At 42.5% G+C, this 20,863-nt stretch overlaps 1 protein-coding gene across 4 annotated transcripts in view; it reads right to left on the reverse strand.

Annotated features, from left to right (window-relative positions):
* Positions 1–469: 469 nt before the first annotated feature.
* The window catches only part of LOC119953583 (E3 ubiquitin-protein ligase rnf213-alpha-like), a 198,139-nt gene continuing 177,745 nt past the window's right edge, over positions 470–20,863 (reverse strand). For all 4 annotated transcript variants that reach the window (XM_038777977.1, XM_038777979.1, XM_038777980.1 and 1 more), the window contains 13 exons: positions 20,455–20,608; positions 17,701–17,866; positions 17,515–17,609; positions 12,091–12,339; positions 10,579–10,711; positions 10,411–10,494; positions 8,389–8,572; positions 7,544–7,745; positions 7,333–7,410; positions 5,767–5,964; positions 3,592–3,681; positions 1,640–1,818; positions 470–1,256 (listed from right to left, as the gene is read on the reverse strand). In XM_038777977.1, the coding sequence (XP_038633905.1) occupies positions 1,097–1,256; positions 1,640–1,818; positions 3,592–3,681; positions 5,767–5,964; positions 7,333–7,410; positions 7,544–7,745; positions 8,389–8,572; positions 10,411–10,494; positions 10,579–10,711; positions 12,091–12,339; positions 17,515–17,609; positions 17,701–17,866; positions 20,455–20,608 (1,972 nt within the window). In that variant the 3' untranslated portion in view covers positions 470–1,096. The remainder of the gene's footprint in view (positions 1,257–1,639; positions 1,819–3,591; positions 3,682–5,766; positions 5,965–7,332; positions 7,411–7,543; positions 7,746–8,388; positions 8,573–10,410; positions 10,495–10,578; positions 10,712–12,090; positions 12,340–17,514; positions 17,610–17,700; positions 17,867–20,454; positions 20,609–20,863) is intronic.

The raw sequence follows: 20,863 nt of genomic DNA on the forward strand, positions 1-20,863 counted from the left end.
ACCCGAAACACCTTGTAGCCAGGAACATTTAAGTTCTCAATCCTTCTTTGAACCAGGTTTATTATTCAATTGCACTGTGGCCCCTTTAGTGACTGGAGCATGCAGCTCAACACCCTTTTTGCACTTTACACATGCACTCCAAACCAAACTTAGACTGCTTTACATACACCCATCTGATCTCTAAACTATTCTTTACTATTATTTGTTTCTATAAGCCATCTGCACACCTCATATCTCCTCTCAATATCGGTTGCCCAACCAAATGTCAAATTAGTTTAACCCTCCCGCACATATGGCTAATTTATGCTCATTCACGGTTGAAGTTACCCACAGAAGTAACACCTACACCATTTAAATCGGGCCTCGCGTCTTCCCTCAACGTCTGTTCTGATGTGACATGCAGGTGATGTTAACATGTTTCCAACACGATTTGCAGTCGCATTGTTTTCAAATAATAAAGGTTTGCTGCTTTGTTGAAAATCATGTATTTTTTAATTAACGCGCTTTATTTTAGTAGAAACGTACAGCAAGACATAAAATTAAAAGCAAACATTATGTTTTCAAAATTTACTGAACAGTTTATAAAAAACAAATGCACTTGGAAGTCTTTATTCAAATATGGCTTCTTTACGGAAACCAACATCCACGTTTTTAAAGCAGCTTTTTAGCATAAAGGCACCTCAATGAATATAGAAGATCTTGTACATTCTTTGTTATCACAGGCAGAATATATTCCAACACCCGTATTCAGATAAATTTAATGTGCAGCGCAGAGGAAAATTGTAATTTCATGATGTGTTACAATGCTTAATCAACCTTGGACTAAGACACCAAGATAAGCAATGACTGACTGAACTTTTAATAATGTAATCTGTATTTTGTAAACTTCAAACATCTCTTCAAAGCAATTTAAGGTGCAAAACAAAAGCAGTTATATCAGACAGTCCTTCATAAAATCATTGCTTCAGTGATAAGTAGAAACATTTAGTTTCCAATTCTTAAAATAAAAAATCCCTTTTCTTAATGATCTCTATTTTGTATTAGAATTATAGTTATCGCTATGAAACAAAGATTTTTGTCCAAAGGTTCTTCGAAATTATCTCAAAACTTGTAATCGTTCCCGTTTGAAAGTCACGGCAGCTTTCCAGGTCGCCACACTCTTTGACAACAGAATTTGGTCTGGGAAAAGATCATCAAGTTCAGGCAAATTATCCTCCACCTTCATATCCATAATAATTCTCAGTGACTCTTTCAAACTGAAATGCAAATAAAAATTAGCTTCAGACATTGGAAAAAAATAAGGTTTTTCAACATTATTATTAAAGTTCCAAGTTGCTTTGAATTTAGAAACAGGAAGCAGGAATACATTCAGGAGGCAGCTCGATATGGCACTTGAGGCGATTGGGATCAAGGGTTATGGAGAGAAAGCAGGATTAGGTTATTGAGTTGGATGATCAGCCATGTTCGTGACGAATGGCGGAGGAGGCTCGAAGGGCTGAATGTCCTCCTCCTGCTCCTATCTTCTATGTTAAAACTGTATTTTACTTACAGTTGAATGGTCCACTGAAAAACTGACAGCAAGATGTTTTGGCATGATGAAGTGATTTACTGGTACAACTTTTCTAACAAATGGACATACCTCCACGATGACTTTAAAGATTCCGATGGTTGAACCTTTTTGCATTTCAGGGTCAACATTTCATGCAGTTCCAGTATAAATCTATCTACACTTGCTTGAACGAAGAAGGCATGCAACTGTTTCTTTTCCTCTGCACTGAGGTCCTTTTTATATTCATCTCGAATTCCTGAGAAGGGATCCTGAAAATACACATGGAAATAATGAAGAATCTACACTTTTGATTATTACATTACTTTCTGTCTGATTGTATAGAAAGTTGCCCCTTTGGGAATCAATCAAGTTAAATGGCTGTAACTGTAGGACTGTAGTAAGTATGGACCATGCAGAGCTATCATTCATTTTTTAATCTGTACTGAAGCATCATCTAATTACTCAACATTTTATCGTGCACACTAGCCTTTGATGGTTCTATTAATTAAATGCCAAATTATTGCTTGATAAATTGACAGTAACTTTTCTGTTATTAAACCAGCAGTAATCTGAAACAAATGAAATTTCACTTCATCCCACTGTTCTTCACAACATATGATGCATGGAAGTTAGTTGACTAACCTTTCCCAGACTTTAGCCAATGCCAATTAAAGCCTACCGCTCAAAGACATGTACCAATGATCTGGGATTAAACACCACTCTTTGCAGGGAAACACCTTGCATCTACCCAGTTCTTTCCTGCAGAGGTGCAGATCAGAAAATCAACAGCATGAACACTAAACCCAAACTTGTGGCAAAATATATTGGTATTTCAATGTATATATTGAGCATTGGCCACCATGAGCAATTAGCGTGCAGTACATTGAAAGCTCCTAGCAGAACTGAAAAATTTCAATTGAAAATAGTACAAAACGCTATATGATATGCTGTTCACAATTTACTCGTGGTTTAGGGTGTTCCCTGAACCTTCAAAACTAGTTGCTGCCTTTTAATTGCACCCAAGTCCCCTTATTTATATATAAGCATGCAAAAAAACATTGAATATTAACGTTTTTCTGTAACTAACATGCATTCACAGATGATACCAGGAAGTCCATCCCATGCACTGACAAATACCGTTCTGAACCTGACCATGCAATAACAAATGGGGCAGAACCGTGACTACTCCCATCAATTACGCTCATCTTCTTGTGGGAAGGTTTTTGGTCTTAACCCAACCCCTCTCTACTGTGCCTGGTTGAGTCCATGGGTCAAGTAGATGGGGGAAAATCACCAAAGTTAGCCAGTTGCTGTTTAGTTATTATACCCAATCGTCATTCATTCACAATTTAGTGTTTGATTGCAATGCTTTCTTCTTGACAACATAGCTGAATATATATTTTAACTGAAAACAGCCAAAACACAGTCAAGTGCCTACAGTCATACATAAGTATGTAAATTTATTAATGTATGTAATGGCGGGTGCAGGTGCAGTACCATCCAGGACCAGCAGTTCTCAAATCATCACCTCTGCCATTGAACTCAAAATCAACTCCTACCATCACAGTTCACTGTGCTTGCTCTATGTACTGGCTGCAGAGTGCACAGCAGGAACTCATCAAGGTAACCTCTACAGCAGTGCATCTCAAACTATCTGATGTGGCGTACCGGCAGTTTTTTGTTTCAATGTGCCGGGGACCGGTGAGCGAAACAAGTCAATCCAGGATTACTGTCTCTTTCTTTTCTGGAAACACTCCAAGTACCGGCAGACGATGGCTCGCGTACCGGCACACGTACCACACTTTGAGAAGCACTGCTCTACAGCACTTCCCATGACCACTCTCTCTACTCCCAAGATGGCAACAAGAACACAGGGACACCATTATCTTCAAATTGCCCTTCAAGTCACACACCATCCTACTTCGACGCCATTCTTTCGTCTGGGGAACTGAGGGATTGAGCAATAAATGTGACCATGCCTGCAAAGCCCCAACCCCAAGAAAAATAAAATAATTTTTGCTGATAACGATTCCAGTTCATACCCTCTTCAGACGGAGAAAGCATTCTGATTTTCTTGCAGCAAGCAGTTGCCAAAGTGCTTGGATGTGTTTTAAGCTGCACCTCCTTAATGCCTAGAGTAAAAAAAAATTATATAATATGTATTAAGAACGCATGTACTAACAATCACTTGGTGTGAACAGCTTCAAACAACAAAGATATTTTTTTTACAAAAAAAAGTACCCAATTAATTCTTTCCAATTAAGGGGCAATTTAGTGTGCCCAATCCACCTACCCTGCACATCTTTGGGTTGTGGGGGCGAGACCCACACAAACACGGGGAGAATGTGCAAACTCCATACGGACAGTGACCCAGAGCCGGGATCGAACCTGGGACCTCGGCACCATGAGGCAGCAATGCTAACCATTGCGCCACCGTGCTGCCCTCTCAAACAACAAAGATAAAAGTTCAACAAGTCTGTTAACAATAACATTCTGATAGTAGTACAATGCATTATGTTCCAATGGTACACGATGATGATGGATGAACATGCTGCATGGAATTTTCCAATCCCAGCTCCCACCCCTCCCAACAGCATCAGCTCGGGCAGCCCGCCAGCTATACCGGCGGCTTTTCCCGCCATACTTTGTGAAGAACAGTGTGGGATCAGGACGCACGACATGATGCTGGCGGACGAGCTCTGAATGAGCCACTCCCCCAGCAACGTAGGCTTTTAAAAGATCGGCATATCTTTTTTAAAGAGCTCCCCGATTTAAAAACAAACACTCCACGGAACCTCCCAGCCACCTGCCATGGAACCCCTGCACCCTCTCCACACAAACCTCCCTCCCCCCAACTACCCAGGTATGACCCTCTCCCCCAATGGATACTCACCTGTGCACCGCTGGTGGGTTCTGCTCGCCAGATGTACATTGTGGCGAACCTATCATGATGCACATGTGAATGGCCAGACTAACATGGGGAGGGGGGAGAATAAAAATCAGACTGCATATTCAAGTATGTTCTTATATAGGTGTAAACGGGAATCCTGACGTATACATTTGGGACCCCCATTATATCATTGGTAGTGGGAAGAGGACAATGGAGTGTGGAAATCGTGCAGCGTAAAAGCCATTTTGGGTCTCTTGCTCGCTCTTCCGCCCCCTCTGCTGTTCCTGACCCACAACAATGGGAATGGAAAATGTCATGCAGGTATAGGAGGAAGGCAATTTGCTTGCAGCAAGATCACACAATAGAAACTAGATGAATGGCTAGTTAATTTGTTTTTGGTTATGCTGGCTGAACGTGTGACTCTTAACCAGGATACCAGGAAATTCCCTCTTCTCCAATAAATGCTATGTAATCTCGAGAGTCTATCAAATCATCTGAACAGGCAGGAGTGCCTTATAGAATTTACAGTGCAGAAGGAGGCCATTCGGCCCATCAAGTCTGCACCGGCTCTTTGAAAGAGCACCCTTCCCAACCGCACACCTCCACCCTATCCCCATAACCCAGTAACCCCACCCAACACTAAGGGCAATTTTGGACACCAAGGGTAATTTGTCATGGCCAATCCACCTAACCTGCACATCTTTGGACTGTGGGAGGAAACCGGAGCACCCAGAGGAAACCCACGCACACACGGGGAGAACGTGCAGAGTCCGCACAGACAGTGACCCAAGCCGGGAATTGAACCTGGGACCCTGGAGCTGTGAAGCAATTGTGCTAACCACTATGCTACCGTACTGCCCGTGCTTGTTTTCAGCATTTGCAGTACTTCACCGTTGTAAATTGTCTTGGCTTTGTGTTGAATCAACAGCTCCAAGCGCCAACTTAACAATGCTCCCTTACAATGGCTGATGTCCTGGAGCAAGGCTTGAACCCACTGTGCTCCGACTCAAAAAGGTGAAAGCGCCATCGACTTTTCACAGTAACTTAATTTCAGTGTTAATGTAAGCCTGCTTGTGACACTAATAAAGATTATAATTGAGTCAAGTTGACACATCACCAAGAAACACTGAACATCTCCATGAATGGGCTTGAATATTACTGTGGTGCATTACACATAAGAAGAAAGTGGAAACCAATTAATGATGTAGATTTAGTACAAATAGGAATAATTAATAAAGGGTTCAAGGGGGAAAAAATGGTGTATGTTAGCTTAACCACAAAAAATCCAGAGCAACCTATTGCAGAGTCAGGATAAACATGTACTTACTTCCATTACATGAGGTGCCATTTGATCTTCCATTTGCAAAACCTCCTTCAAGTAAACCACCAGCTGCAGATCAGGATCCGCCCCTGACATGGCCAAAAATCCTAAAGTGACTTCTACGGCAGTAAATGCTTCACACACGTCACTGTATGACTGCAATTCACCACTTATGGCATTAATAATCGAGTTTGGCAGTAATTCCTAAAAGGAAAAACATTGGTAGATATAGAAGATGGGCTGACACGAAACTGGATGAAGGAAATACCATAAATGGGACATCATTTTATTTGGGAGGAGATGAATAGGATTGCCATCTATTGTCATTCAGTTTTCCTCACAGTCTCACCAATATTGTTACATTTGTGAGATCTCTTACGCAGGAAATTAAATGTGAAAATGTCATATTCAACTGCAAGAACTTGAATTTGTTAAGGAGAATTGTGCCATTTCAAACATAACTGTAAATTGAGAGTATTCTGTGCTTTGCGAAAAAATGAATTTTAGCAATACTTCCAGAGTCTATCTTGGGTGCAGAATTAGCAAAAAAACATAACCGGGAGCACTGACAATTTGAACCCACAGTAATTTTTTTATAAACTTGAAAATCTGAGCTGTTCAGAGACTTATTTTAGGTAGCTATCTTATTCAGGACTGGATTCAAAGTTTGGTACAAAAAGAAAGACAACAATATGCAAAGATCGGCACTTTCCATGGAACCATCTTTTATTTCTTGTTCCATTACCACCCACTTTTTCTTTTTCCTTTTTTTTTCTATAAATTTAGAGTACCCAATTAAGTTTTTCGAATTAAGGGCAATTTAGCACATCCAATCTACCTACCTTACACATCTTTGGGTTGTGGGGGTGAAACCCACGCAAACACAGGGAGAATGTGCAAACTCCACACGGACAGTGACCCAGAGCCGGGATCAAACCTAGGACCTCAGCGCCGTGAGACTGCAGTGCTAACCACTGTGCCACCACCCACTTTTTCGAGGCACCATCATCCCCCTTTGTTATTTAATTCCAGTGTTTCACAGAGCTTCCCTCTTATTTCTTCCCCACTAGAATTTACAGTGCAGAAGGAGGCCATTCCGCCCAACGAATCTGCACCGACCCTTGGAAACAGCACCCTACTTAAGCCCACACCTCCACTCGATCCCCCGAACCCAGTAATCCCACTTAACCTTTTTGGACTCCAAGGGCAATTTAGAATGGCCAATCCACCTAACCTGCATATCTTTGGGCCGTGGGAGGAAACTGGAGCACCCGGAGTAAACGCACACAGACACGGGGAGAACATGCAGGCTCCGTACAGACTGTGACCCAAGCCGGGAATCAAACCCAGGTCCCTGGCGCTGTGAAACAAAAGTGTTAATCACTGTGCTACCGTGCCGCACATACCGTTTAGAAAGTGTTAACTCACTTGCAACTTTGAGTTTGAATAAAAGGCCATGGCTTGACATATCAAAGTTTGTTTCTCTCCCTACAGATGCTGCCTGACCTGAGGATTTCCAGCATTTTCAGTGCAAGACTATCCTTCCGCTTGAAACATAAAAATAATAAGTACCTGAGGCAGCTTGTTGTTCACATCTTTAAAGATGTTTTCATAATTTCTGTCTTGTCTGTAAACCATAGTTGGTATTCCCTGAAAAATTGAGGAAAAAGATTTCTATGCAGAGCACCATACTAATATAATTCACAAGGTCCCTTACCATGGGTATGGTCCTCATGGTTGATCACTGACTCAGATTTATTTACAAATCCCTCTTTTGACTTACTGTTAAGCTAATAAGTGGTTTTCCTTTCAAGAATCTGTTAGTAAGTTGCTGTTCAATTCTCCTCAAGTCATACTCAAACACAGTTTCCCCTCCTTTTTCCATCGTGTATTGGCAGTTGGATGAAATGAGAGGAATCAGGTCTCTCCCGATCTCGTACTTGATTACATGCAAGTCTGCAACATCGGCTGGGTTGATCGAGTATCTATAAAAGTTCAAGAAATATGCAGTTTGTAAGATGAGCACAAGGCTGAAAACATTAATTTATATGTTTGAATGATTGATGGGGGCACAGTGCTGGAAGGGAACCCTTGGGGATAAGAGTTTTACTCGTGCTACATGTTTGCATACACGAGGATACAACTGACTACTGACGTACGATTCGAGTTTTTAATCTTTACTCCATGAAACATAGATATTCACATTCTGGACACCTTTCACCACTGTGACCTCCCAATCAAATTATCACCAATTAGTTCCAAATTAGAGGGCCCTTTTTCTGATGCTCTAATGGCCAAATTGACTCTAAATGTTCATGTTTTGCAAATTTTAGGCTTAGAAAGATACGTACGTGGGTTTTACATTACAGTTGCTATACAAGCTTTAATTGTCCCCAATAATCCACTCCAACTCGCAGACCCACAAATAGATATATTTTTTATTCTTCCCGGGGTTTCTGATACTCAGTGATCTTTTTTCAAGCAAGGAAAATTAAAATTTGAAACATGGGATAAGAAAAAGATGGAAGAAAACCCGACCATTTATTTTTGCATGACAGCTCCGGTTATTAAACCATGAATCTAAATACACCAACGTTAGGAGGCACTACTAGACAGAAATAAACTCACAGTGCAGATTTGCTGGTGTACTTCTCCACTGTATAAACAAAGTCATTCTGAAGATCAATTAGGTAGCTAACTAACGCTGTGGAGCACAAGCCAAGATTCTGTCGACGGGGGAGCAGAACTTCAAGTCTGCAGTTCTGCATGTCCAAATCAGAAGCACAGTATTCCTCAGGAATTTTAATTGCACCTGTAGAATAGTTTGTGATTTGTTAAACAAAAAGTCAATTTTCCTCAGAATTAAAAATGTTGAAAAAATAATGATACTTTATTCAAGAAACACATTGCAGCCTCCAGGCTGAAATCCTGGTATATGATTTAATATCGTTTGAATGCCGTAGTATTTTCATTGAGGTCATCCACCTCAGCAATGCCCAGACTGTAATGTTTTTGCAGGCCACTTAGTCAAACGCTATGGTGTTTTAGAAGTAATATTAGGATTTCAATCAATGCTCCCATTCGTTCGGTTCTCTTGCAAGGCACGGATAAAACATCTTGGGTGAGATTCTCCGCAAATCCGGCGTGCCGTGAAGGCTGGCGTGAAACTGGCCGTGTTTCACGCCAGCCTCGGAGCTCCGTCCCGGGACCCGATTCTCCCCCCCCGGGCGGGGCTAGTATCGGGGCCGGGGGAATCACGGTGACGCGGAGTTAGCGAACGTCGCTAACTCCGCCCGCCAAGAGTCACGGCGGCTGACACGCACGATGACGTCAGCCGTGCATGCGCGGGTTGGACGGCTCCAACCCGCGCATGCGCACGATGACGTCATCACGCAGATGCGTCAAACCCGCGCATGCGCGGGCCGTCATGCACCTCAGCCGCTCCGCGGACTGATCCTGTGGGGCGGCGGCGGAAGAACAAATAGTGCGCGAGTATCGGACCCGCTGCCCACGATCGGTGCCCACCGATCGCAGGCCCATGCCACCCTTGGCACGGTTGTGCCAATCGGTGCCATGGTTGTCCGGGATGGGCAGTTTGCGGCCGTTTTCACGAACGCTGAAAGCAGGTGTGATCGCGGCCGTGATTCGGCCCATCGGCCTGCGGAGAATCGCTGTTCGCCGTAAAAAACAGCGAGCAGCGATTCGTGTCGGGGGGCGGCCGGAGGGAGGGGGGGGGGGGGGGGGGGGGGGGAAGAGAGAATAGCGGGAGGCCGTGAAAATTGTCGGGAAGGCCCTCCCGCTATTCTCCGACCCGTTGTGGGCAGCGGAGAATCTTCTAAGTTGTAACAAATTAGTGGCTGCTGTGGCTGCGGTTGGAAGCAATCCAGCTTAACACTCCTGTGCCATTGAGGGAGTGCTGCACAATCAGAGGTGGGACCTTTCAGCCCTCGCCAGTGGATGTTAAAGATCCCACGGCACTATTCTGAACAACAGGTTACTAAGATGACCCAGAATTCTGGCCAATATTCCTCCCTCAACAAAAACCGTCAAAAAAAAAATTATCAGGTCATTATGACATTGGTGCTGGTGGGACGTTGCTTCATGTAAATAGGTAATAATGTTTTTGGCTTTAACTATTTACCACGGAAGTGAATTCTACAGTCAAATTGGCTACACTGCAGCAATGACTACCCAAACAAAATTGCATTGGCTGTTGTAATGCTCTTTGGGATGTTCTTAGTCATAAGGACTTGCATTTACTTATAGTGTCTGTCTTTTGAATGTTCTAATTTAGGATTTTTGCACCAAACTTGTAGGTTCTGAAAGTTCAAACAAAACAAACCAACATAAAAGAAATGCAAACAGGACCGAATTGTCTGGACTAGGTGGGCTGGATCGCAGTGGCTCAGGGGTGAGAAATGGTCCATGAGCCATTATCTGAGTGCCCCGCTCTGCCTGGAATATTTAATCAAATATCCTATACTTCAATCAGAGATGTATCATGTCCATATTATCACAATAATAACAGTGATGATAAAATATAACATTCTGCTTCCAACATTGTGGATTCGTTTTATTTTTTCGATGAAACAAATAGCTAAAAAGTCATTTTGTTGTTAATTTAACTGGTATAAATAAGGTAACACTCACCGTTAGTTACAAGGAATGTTCGAAGTTGGTTCCACACATTGAGGAAACATGAGATTCGGAATGCAAATGTACGTTTTACAGACTCTGAAAAAAACAAAGCACGTGTTGGAATAAGGATGGATACTGAAAGGACTCGGGTCTGAACTGCTTTGCAAGATGATTAATTACCTGGACTAAAGTTCTGAAGAAACTCATGAGCAGATTGTGCAGGTACCTCAGTTGCATTCTGAAATCGTTTCACCAAGTCGTACTGGAGCGCCAGTATTTCTGGCAGGAACATCACCAATCTCAACTGAGCTTCCTGCACATTAGGAGATTGTTAACAGGTTGCAGAAATGCCACGGATGAATCTACGACACATCAGCAAGTTACATTCACTACACTTAATGTTTACACTGCTAATGTGGGCATGAACAGGGAAAACATGAAATAAGCTGAGCACTTCGATTTGGAATACTCCAATTAATGTGAGCTATACTAAAATTTTACTAACAATGAAGCATTTGTACTCAAATCCTGGCTGTTTCTTTCAGATAACTATTTCAATGCTTTCCTTTCCCAGCATCTCAATCTCCCCCTTCCATAAACTCCAACTTGTCTAAAACTCTGTCCATTTGTTAAACACCAGCTCTCACTCATCCATTCCTTCAGTCCTCACTTCGCAGCTTTCTCATCCACAATACGTTAAATTTTAAATCATTATGCCCATGTATAAATCCTCCGCCGCATCACTCCAATCCTTTAATTGCCCCGCTATACTTTCTCACTCTAATATTAGTCACATCTTCCCTATTCAATCACTGGTAACGCAGCCTTTAGCTGCCCAAGTACTGGTCTCTCTTCACATCTTTCTCAAACCATAAAAAACCCTCTCTAAAAACATCCTAGCAACCAAAGTGTCAATTTTTCCTTACTTTTTTTAACACCATTATTCAGACTCGGTATCCATTTCCAGCATACATTTGTGAAGCACTGTGGTCCTCTGCTAAATGTTCTCTAGTTTACTCCTCAATGTTTTTCAAAATCAATTCAAATGATGCATTTGATATGATAAAGTAAAAGTCCAGAGCTAAAAGTTGCACTGATTACTTGGATTAAGTGCATTTTGAATTTAGAGCAAACTATAGAAATAATAGTTATTTTTGATACTCATGTTAAATGATGTATTTCAGATATTTCTTATTCTGGTGTTTTATGCCTTAAAATGTGAGTGTCTATAGTGACAATTTAGGAATCAATACTTTGTGGAGAATGTCACCTTTTTGTGCATCATAAAATCAATATTTTTCCAACACTTATTGGCTGGGCCCAAAGCAACTTTAAATCTTTACGTCCGTCTTAGATTAGTGTCTCCCTCATCAATGTGCTTTTATTAAAATGCAGCCACAATGTTGAAAATGTCGCAGAAACATTAAGTATGCCATTTTACATGAAAAATGAGAAAATTATTTTAAGAATTATCTTTGAAAAGAAGAATGGAAATTTCACGCTAGTTAGCACTCATATTTTGTTCTGATGCACAGGAACTGGATTCTTTCAGCTTACACCAAGCTTTTCTTCACTCCTTGTGATGTTTTATGTTCGAGGGTGAGCTATGTCATTACCGTGAACACTCAAGAATATATATAAAATTTAACCAGAATATATGCACAGGACCATTAGACAAGCTGCATCAAATACCTTTTGCAGAAACCTCCACAAAATGGGTAGAGTATCTTTTCCATCCTCATGTTCCACTATATGTCTCAAATGTTCAACAGAAATCCTCTTCCGGCAGCTCCATATAGTGGAACAGTACAGCGCATTCCCTTGAGGTAGTTTAAGGAATGTTTGGGGGTCCCCATACACAACTTTGACAATGGGATTTGAACATATTCGCTTATCCTGACTTATTCGGCTGTTAATATCCACAATCTTTCTATCCAGGTCCTGTTAAAATAAAGTTGCACAAGTGAAATGATGACAGAAGTGTAACGATTACATGTTTTAATTGGCGTCTCACACCCATCTACATGAAAATATCATAATGAAGCTTTTAGTAATTTTATTTAAAAAGAAAAAGCCAGCAGAGATGTTAAAACAGGACATCATGCACTTATAAAGTTGCCTTTTGATCCTTGGGGCTTTTCAGTCAATTAATTACTTCCAAATAGTCGTGGCAGCCTTCCGTCTCGTAAGGATGGCAGCTCTGCTCTGATCTGGACGAAGGTATAGGTGGTCTGATGAGCAAGTTTGCAGATGATACTAAGATTGGTGGAGTTGCAGATAGCGAGGCGGACTGTCAGAGAATACAGCAAAATATAGATAGATTGGAGAGTTGGGCAGAGAAATGGCAGATGGAGTTCAATCCAGGCAAATGCAAGGTGATGCATTTTGGAAGATCTAATTCAAGAGCGGACTATACGGTCAATGGGAGGGTCCTGGGGAAAATTGATGTACAGAGAGATCTGGGAGTTCAGGTCCATTGTACCCTGAAGGTGGCTACGCAGGTCGATAGAGTGGTGAAGAAGGCATACAGCATGCTTGCCTTCATCGGACGGGGTATTGAGTACAAGAGTCGGCAGGTCATGTTATAGTTGTATATGACTTTGGTTAGGCCACATTTGGAATACTGCGTGCAGTTCTGGTCGTCACATTACCAGAAGGATGTTGATGCTTTAGAGAGGGTGCAGAGGAGGTTCACCAGGATGTTGCCTGTTATGGAGGGTGCTAGCTATGAAGAAAGGTTGAGTAGATTAAGATTGTTTTCATTGGAAAGACGGAGGTTGAGGGGAGATCTGATTGAGGTCTACAAAATTATGAGAGGTATGGACAGGGTGGATAGCAACAAGCTTTTTCCCCAAGAGTGGGGGTGTCAATTACAAGGGGTCATGATTTCAAGGTGAGAGAGGGAAAGTTTAAGGGAAATGTGCGTGGAAGAGTTTTTTACGCAGAGGGTGGTGGGTGCCTGGAATGCTTTGCCAGCGGAGGTGGTAGAGGCGGGCACAATAGCATCATTTAAGATGCATTAAGATATATGAACGGGCGGGGAACAGAGGGAAGTAGATCCTTGGAAAATAGGCAACAGGTTTAGATAAAGGATCTGGATCGGCGCAGGCTGGGAGGGCCGAAGGGCCTGTTCCTGTGCTGTAATTTTCTTTGTTCTTTGTTGATTCTGCAGAGGAAGACTGAGAAGGTGCATGATTAGCTTGTCTTTGTTTTGTCTGAGCCTTAGCCCTCTTCTTGGCCAGCTGAGCTTTTAATTTCTGCTCGTCTTTTCCAATCAATTAGCCTCCATAGGCCATGGCCGTCAATGACTGTCTCACAGTTCCATTGTCAATATCTGCCATCTTCAAATCTTGCTTGCAGGTAGCAGAGGTATGCATGCCCAGGAAAGTGTGACCCAGGGGCCAATTCACCACACAGACGGTTTTCGGGTGTACAGCTGTCACACACTCGATTAATGTGGCCAAGCCAGTGCAGACATTGTTGGCATAGCTGATGGAATTGTGATATTCCAGGACCTCGGGGTTAGTGACCTTGTCCTGTCAAGATATTCTGAAGATATGTCTAAGGCAGCGAAGGGAGAAACTTCAGTATTTTCTCCTGCCTAGCATATGTTGACCATGTCTCACCACAGTGGAGGAATGCGATGTGCAGAGACAGTTTTGGTAGACAAATCAGTTTGGTGTTCTCAGTCAGGTTGCTGTTGTTCCACACACTCCTACTCAGCTTGGAAATAACAGCTGCAGCTTCTGAGCTGTGTGCGCAGATTATAGCATCGAGTGACAGGTTGCTGTGATTGTGGAGCGTAGATATATGAAGTTATCAACAACCTCCATTGACACAATGTCAGTGCTGATAGATGATGGTATGGCAACATTGTGGACCATGACATCTGTCTTTCTGATACTGATGGTCAATCCACACTACAGGCGTGACAGTCTTCCCAATTGCCACTGAAGGTGTTCTTCAGGATGGAATGTTAGTGCAGCATCATCAATACAGAGCAACTCGCTGATGAGGACTTGGTAAACTTTGTCTTAGATCTCAGGCAAGCTAGGCTGAACTGCTTCATCAGTAAATAGATACCAGGCATTATTCTGCCAAAAAATTAAGAAGTGTCATTTTGGGCGGGTTTCACGAGGTGATCCTGACAGGGTGTTTGGATGTGATCCAAGTCTGTATCCACCCACACGTAGCGCCCACCACCCCCTTCCAACAGCCTCCGAACTCCCGGCGTGGCCATCATGTCTGGTCTCCATTTCTGGAGACTAGTACTAATTTGCGTCGGCGCAGAACCTGGTCGGTGACTACCAGGAGCCGGGAGACTGTGGCCTCTAACTGGCGCCGCATATTTAAATGAGCCTAATGACTCATTTAAACATGCTTATCTGGATCTCCCACCCAGCAAAGGTGTGACTTAGATCGCGCCAGGCGTAGTGTGTCCGGTGCATTGCGGATGGAACAGCACAAAACCCATTTTTGGCCTCTCTAGCTATGCACCCAACCATGCTCTCCGTCTGAAGATGGCCTGAAGGCATATGGCAGTAGCTAAGAAAATAATATTCCAAAGATTGTCAGTGCTAAAATACAACCCTGTTTGACTCCACTGCGATCTCCAATGGTTCTGATTTTGCCCCTCAGTGCTGACCTTTATCCATCATGTTGTCATAGAAAGAGATCACACGGAGTGGGGTGGCCAATTTTCTTCAGCAATTTAAATATGCTGCCTCTGCTCACATGGTTGAATGTCTTGGTGAGATCTGTGACGGCAATATATAGTAGTCTTCTTTGTTCATGGCATTTCTCTTGCATTTGCCAGACAGAGATAATCATGTACCTTGTAGATCTTCTAGTTCTGAGACCACACTGGGTATCAGGTATCAACCAGGATCTGACTTGTCACAGACCTTTCCCATGATGCTCAGCAGGGAGGTGACTCGATAGCTTTTGCAATTGCTGCAGTTGCCTTTGTTCTTCTTATCTTTGCACTAGAAGGTCCTTGGGCACAGCTCCTTCCATCTAGCAGAGGCAGAATGGTTTGTACAGATGCCGCAGGAGTGCCGGTTTCCACGGTAGTTTCCCTTGAATAGCAGTAACTTTTAATTAAAGTCAATGCACACAAATTTCCAACACTCTTGTATGTAAATTGTTCTCCTCACTGAATTCTCCAAGATGGCACCGGAGTGTGGTGACTCTCTGTGAGCTCTCCCAAACAGAACCTCGTTTTACATCTCCTATAACTGTAATAATCTCTTAAAATTTTATTCTAACACTATCACTGTTCTTTCTCTTTTATCGAGGTATTTACATTGTGTACCTTGTGTTGCCCTATTATGTATTTTCTTTTCATGTACTAAATGATCTGTTGAGCTGCACGCAGAAAAATACTCATCACTGTACCTTGACAATAAACAAATCCAATTCAATCTCATTCAGCCAAACTATGAGGTGTAGAAAATCTAACAATATAATAGCAGAAACTTTAAACCTACCAAATACCAAGCATTGTGATTCTTTTCTTTGGGTACAAATATTCATCAATTAAAAGTGTTCCAAACTTAATAAAACACAAAAAGAGTATGCACATTTCATTATGATTAAATCTACCTATACAAGTTCCATTTCTATCTTTGACCCACTTTGTTCTCAAAGGCCTTAATCTCTCCCGAAAGTTTGTGCTTTGCATTCATGCACTCCCAAAGGCATCCAAACTCAAAAGATTAGCTCCATTCTCTCTCCACAGATGTTGTCAGACCTGCTGCGCTTGTCCAGTATTTTCTGTTTTTGTTGCTATTAATTTGTCAACCAGGCTTCCACCAACAATACCTTTATTTCCAAGAAAGCAACAATCTGACCATATCGAGTGTAGAGGATTTCCTAGCATTGCAGCATTCTCAGTGCAAACAGATCCACTCCATTTCTCAGTCTACAATACAATCATGTTACAAACGTATGGTTTTATAAGATGTTTTTGTGCTGTGTCTATAATTTTGGGGGAAATGGAGCAATGGAGGGGTCACTTGTTCAGTTAGAAATTCTGCTGGCAAGAAGCCTGGATGCTCTGGTTGTTAAAGGAATGCCGAGGTAAATGAGCTCAGGGTGTGCCTTTTCACAGCTATCATGTGGTTTTAAATACATACACCATATAAACACAGTTACACAACTGCATTAGGATATAACATTTGTCAGATATGATATACCACTCCTGAAGCTCGAAAAAAAAACATAGCATCTATATTTAACAGACTGCCGCCACATCTGCCACCGTTCCTAATCGTTTACCAAGTTAAAAAGAGTTTTCCAAAATGTATTTTCTCAAGAGTTATTAAGCCAATGTGCAGAGCGCATGGGGCAAGCCCCTAATCCATCCCCTTACTTGCTCCAAAAAAAACAAGTCAATTCATGGTCGCTAGACAAGGGACATACCAGATGACAGGAACAGGTATTACACCTGATACCTCACACCTGATCTTAGTCTAAAGGCCGAAAGGGTGTATTGGCTCAGCCATATTAAGTTGTACCATCTGAAAAACAGTTTTGCATCTGGCACTAGTCCATTACATCCCAGGTCGCACACGGTAAGGTGACAGCTTATAATATTGTTCTAAATCTTTGGAGGAAGAAAGGTAATTATACACTGTGATCTTCTTCTGACCCAGAACTCAAGTATAAAAGATGCATACACATCGCTTCTCGGCCTTTTGGCTCAGATCTGGCATGCCTCCCTTGTGAGGACCATGAATTGGATTCAATTTGAATTTGAATTGGTTTTTGAGCAGGCAAGGAGCTGGATTAGGGGTTCGCCCCTGACCATACTGAGCCCTGGCTTTGTAACTCAGAAAAAGTAATTTAAAAAAAGATGCATTCACTGACCTCAAGAGTTTAAATAAAGGAGTAATTACTTGGGGTTGCCATTTTAGATCGAACACAAATACTTGGGCAGTGATCTTAAATGGCCAGTTAAATACAGATTTTAAATATATTTGTGATACTATGTAAAACGCTTGTAAAATTAATTCCTCCAAAGTGGAATATTCACCATTTAAGATCTATATATATATATATATATATATATATGTGTTACATTAATACATCAAAGCACAAAGAAAGATACCTCACCTCCATTGTAGGAGTTATCACAAATTGCAAAATCATTTGCTCCCATTTATTTCTTTGCTGTTTACTGGAGAGTCTTTCACTTCCGAAGCTAGGCACTGGAAAAATATATAGTATATCAGAGACAGGCACAAATGGGTTAATTACGGAACTGAGTTTTCCACTATTTTTTAAAAAGTAAATACTTACGCTGCTTTTGCCACATGAGATGGCTGAGAACGAGATGAATAACTATAGCAGCTTCATCAGCACTCTTTCCCAGTGACCTCATGAGTTGGTCCATGTCTTTTTCAATATGGCACAGGAGAAAGTCCGCTGGATTTGGAACTTGTGGCTTTATAATGTGTGCTACTGCCTGTAGAAAAGAAAGCAACAGGTCAAAAATGATCCAAGCTTGTTGATTTATGAAACATTAATTTTCTTTCAGCAAGAAATCTTGTAATTGAAACCTGGATTCATTTGAAAGATGTACATGTTCCTGTAACATTGCAACTAGTAGGTCCATCTGTGCACAAGTTGATGGCGTGCCGTTTTTTAAAAATTCTTTCATGGGATGTAGACCGCTGGCAAGGCCAGCATTTGTTGCCCATCCACAATTGCCTTTGATCTGAGTGGCAGTTAAGAGTCAACCAGAACAATGATAGAGAAATTACAACATGACTGCACTTCGAGCTGCCATAAGAAGACTCTCATCTGAAAGCCCGAGGATGATCATGAACACCTTTACTCAGAAGGAAACCACCCAAGTTAGCAGGAACTAGCTCCAGAATCAGAACTGATTGCTATTGAGTAGGCAATTCACAGACAATAAATTCTCCTTAGGCTTTTGTTTCCTTCCCCTGAATCTATGCAGCTAACACTACTTTTTAAAAAATCAATATGGCACCACTGCCCGTTTTCAGCGCCCATTCATTTGCTACTATTATAGACAAACTGGGTTTGCCCAGTTACATTGCTTTCATCAGAAAAACTGAAGCACTCAATTTTGTGTCAGTCTTATTTTGTGGCTAATATTTGAAGGGATTACAAAGACAATTCAATTGCTCTGCTAGTCACAACTAATTGGCTTTGTGTTAGAAGAGATCTGTAGAATGCACATTTTGATGTCAAACATGGAGCTCTTTAGCTATTGAATACTGACAAAACCTTGGGTTCTCTGCAAAATCCCGAGTATGACTATAAGAAAGGGTTTACAATTCCCAAGCAGAAGACCAATATCTGCACAAAAAGCAGAACTGTAAAATGAACCATTCTTCATTCACTCATTCCCAGGATGGAAAGACTACATACATTCTTATCACTTTTCTTTCCCTCTTACAATGCCCAGACATTTAAAAGTGAAGATTTGTAGCACATAAACAGCAAATTCCAGATCTACGAGTTACCTTTTCAACAGTGGCCAACTTTTGTTATGGCCCCAAATTATGGATTTTGACTTTTAGGCATAAACAAACACACTGTTTTTAGAAAGCGTGCCTTGGGGGGGGGGGGGGGGGGGGGGGGGGGGGACCCTGAAACGGAACCGTAGCGAGGGGGGGACTGGGCAGCTAACATAGCCACGATAAGGAAATGGATGGTGGTTACGGGGTCGGTTTGGGAACGGGTGGAGGCTGCTTCGTGCAAGGGCACCAGCTTGCAGCCCTGGTCACGGCTCCCCTGCCACTCCCGCCGGCCAGGTACTCCACCAGCCCTATAGTGGTGGCGGCTCTGATGGATTTGGGGCCAATGGAGGAAGCATGCGGGGGAAGTGGGAGCGTCGGTCTGGTCCCCAATATGTGACAACCACTGATTTGTCCCGGGGAAGATGGATGGCGAGTTTTGAGCGTGGCGGAGGTGGGAAGGATGGGCAACTTGTTCCTGGAAGGGAGCTTCGCGAACATGAGGGCACTGGAGGAGAAGTTCGGGCTGGCGAGGGGGAATAACTTTCGGTACTTGCAGGTGCGGGATTTCATACGTAGACAGGTCCCGTCCTTTCCATGCCTTCCACCAAGGGGGATCCAGAACAGGGTAGTTTCCAGGGGTGAGGTAGGAGAGGGGAGAGTCTCGGATATTTATAAGGACACAGGGACCGAGGAACTGAAACTCAAGTGGGAGGAGGAGCTTGGTGGGGAGTTGGAGGGAGGCATATGGGCAGACGCTCTGAGGAGGGTAAATGCAACCGCAACATGTGCCAGGCTCGGCCTGATTCAGTTCAAGTTGTTCACCGGGCCCACACGACGGTGGCCAGGATGAGCAATTCTTTGGGCTGGAGGACAAGTGTGATAGATGTGGGGGAGGACCAGCGAACCATGTCCACATGTTCTGGGCGTGTCCACAACTCAGGGGATACTGGCAGGGATTTGCAGACGCCATATCCCGGGTACTGAAAACAAGGGTGGCGATGAGTCCAGAGGTGGCAATTTTTGGGGAGTCGGAGGACCCGGGAGTCCAGGAGGGAATAGAGGCCGACGTTGTGGCCTTTGCTTCCCTGATAGCCCAGCGACAAATACTGTTGGCCTGGAGGAACCCAAAACCCCCAAAGACCGAAGTATGGCTGTCGGACATGGCAAGCTTTCTCGGCTTGGAAAAAAATCAAGTTCGCCTTACGAGGATCGCTATTGGGGTTCGCCCAGAGGTGGCAACCATTCGTCGGCTTCTCCGCGGGGAACTAATCGTCAGCAAGGGGGGGGGGGTAGAATAGTGTAGAGTAGGGGGAAAGAATAGGCGGGTCTATTTGTGAGAGAGGAACTGTTATTTGCACTATGTTTTTTGTAATTGGTATCTGCACACTAATGTATATTGATATTGTTTACAATGCCAAAAAATACCTCAATAAAATTGTCTGTTAAAAAAAAAGTGTGCCTTCCTTATGGGAGATTCTGGGTTAGCAGTATTGATGTAACTGATCAGCAGGATTATATGAGACACTGCTAAACTAAAACCAAAATACTGTTAATTAAATACCTTAGGATCTTGTATTGTTCCTAGAAACATAGCTGCGTGCGTGATTAGACGAGCAAGTAGAAACGAAACAACGGACATCTGCCGGTCAGGAGCAACAACTGTTTCTCTTTTGCTTGGATCTCCTAGAACATGTCCCTTTTGTGTTCTGTCCATTCTATAAATCAGACAAATAGACTAGAATACATTCTTTATAAAAATAAATATTTAGGACTAAGGATAGGTTATCTCATATAGGATAAGTTAATCATCTTTTTCAGAAAACTCATAGTTGTTTAGACACAGGAAATTTAAATACAATATACAGTCAAATAAATACAAATCCTGAGGTTATACCATCAAACTATAAGACTGCCCGAGTTCAATTCTGACACCTACTAAAGATGATTGCTTCAATAATCATCCAGCTAGC

The sequence above is a fragment of the Scyliorhinus canicula genome, chromosome 18 (genome assembly GCF_902713615.1).
Source record: "Scyliorhinus canicula chromosome 18, sScyCan1.1, whole genome shotgun sequence".
Lineage (NCBI taxonomy): Eukaryota > Metazoa > Chordata > Chondrichthyes > Carcharhiniformes > Scyliorhinidae > Scyliorhinus > Scyliorhinus canicula.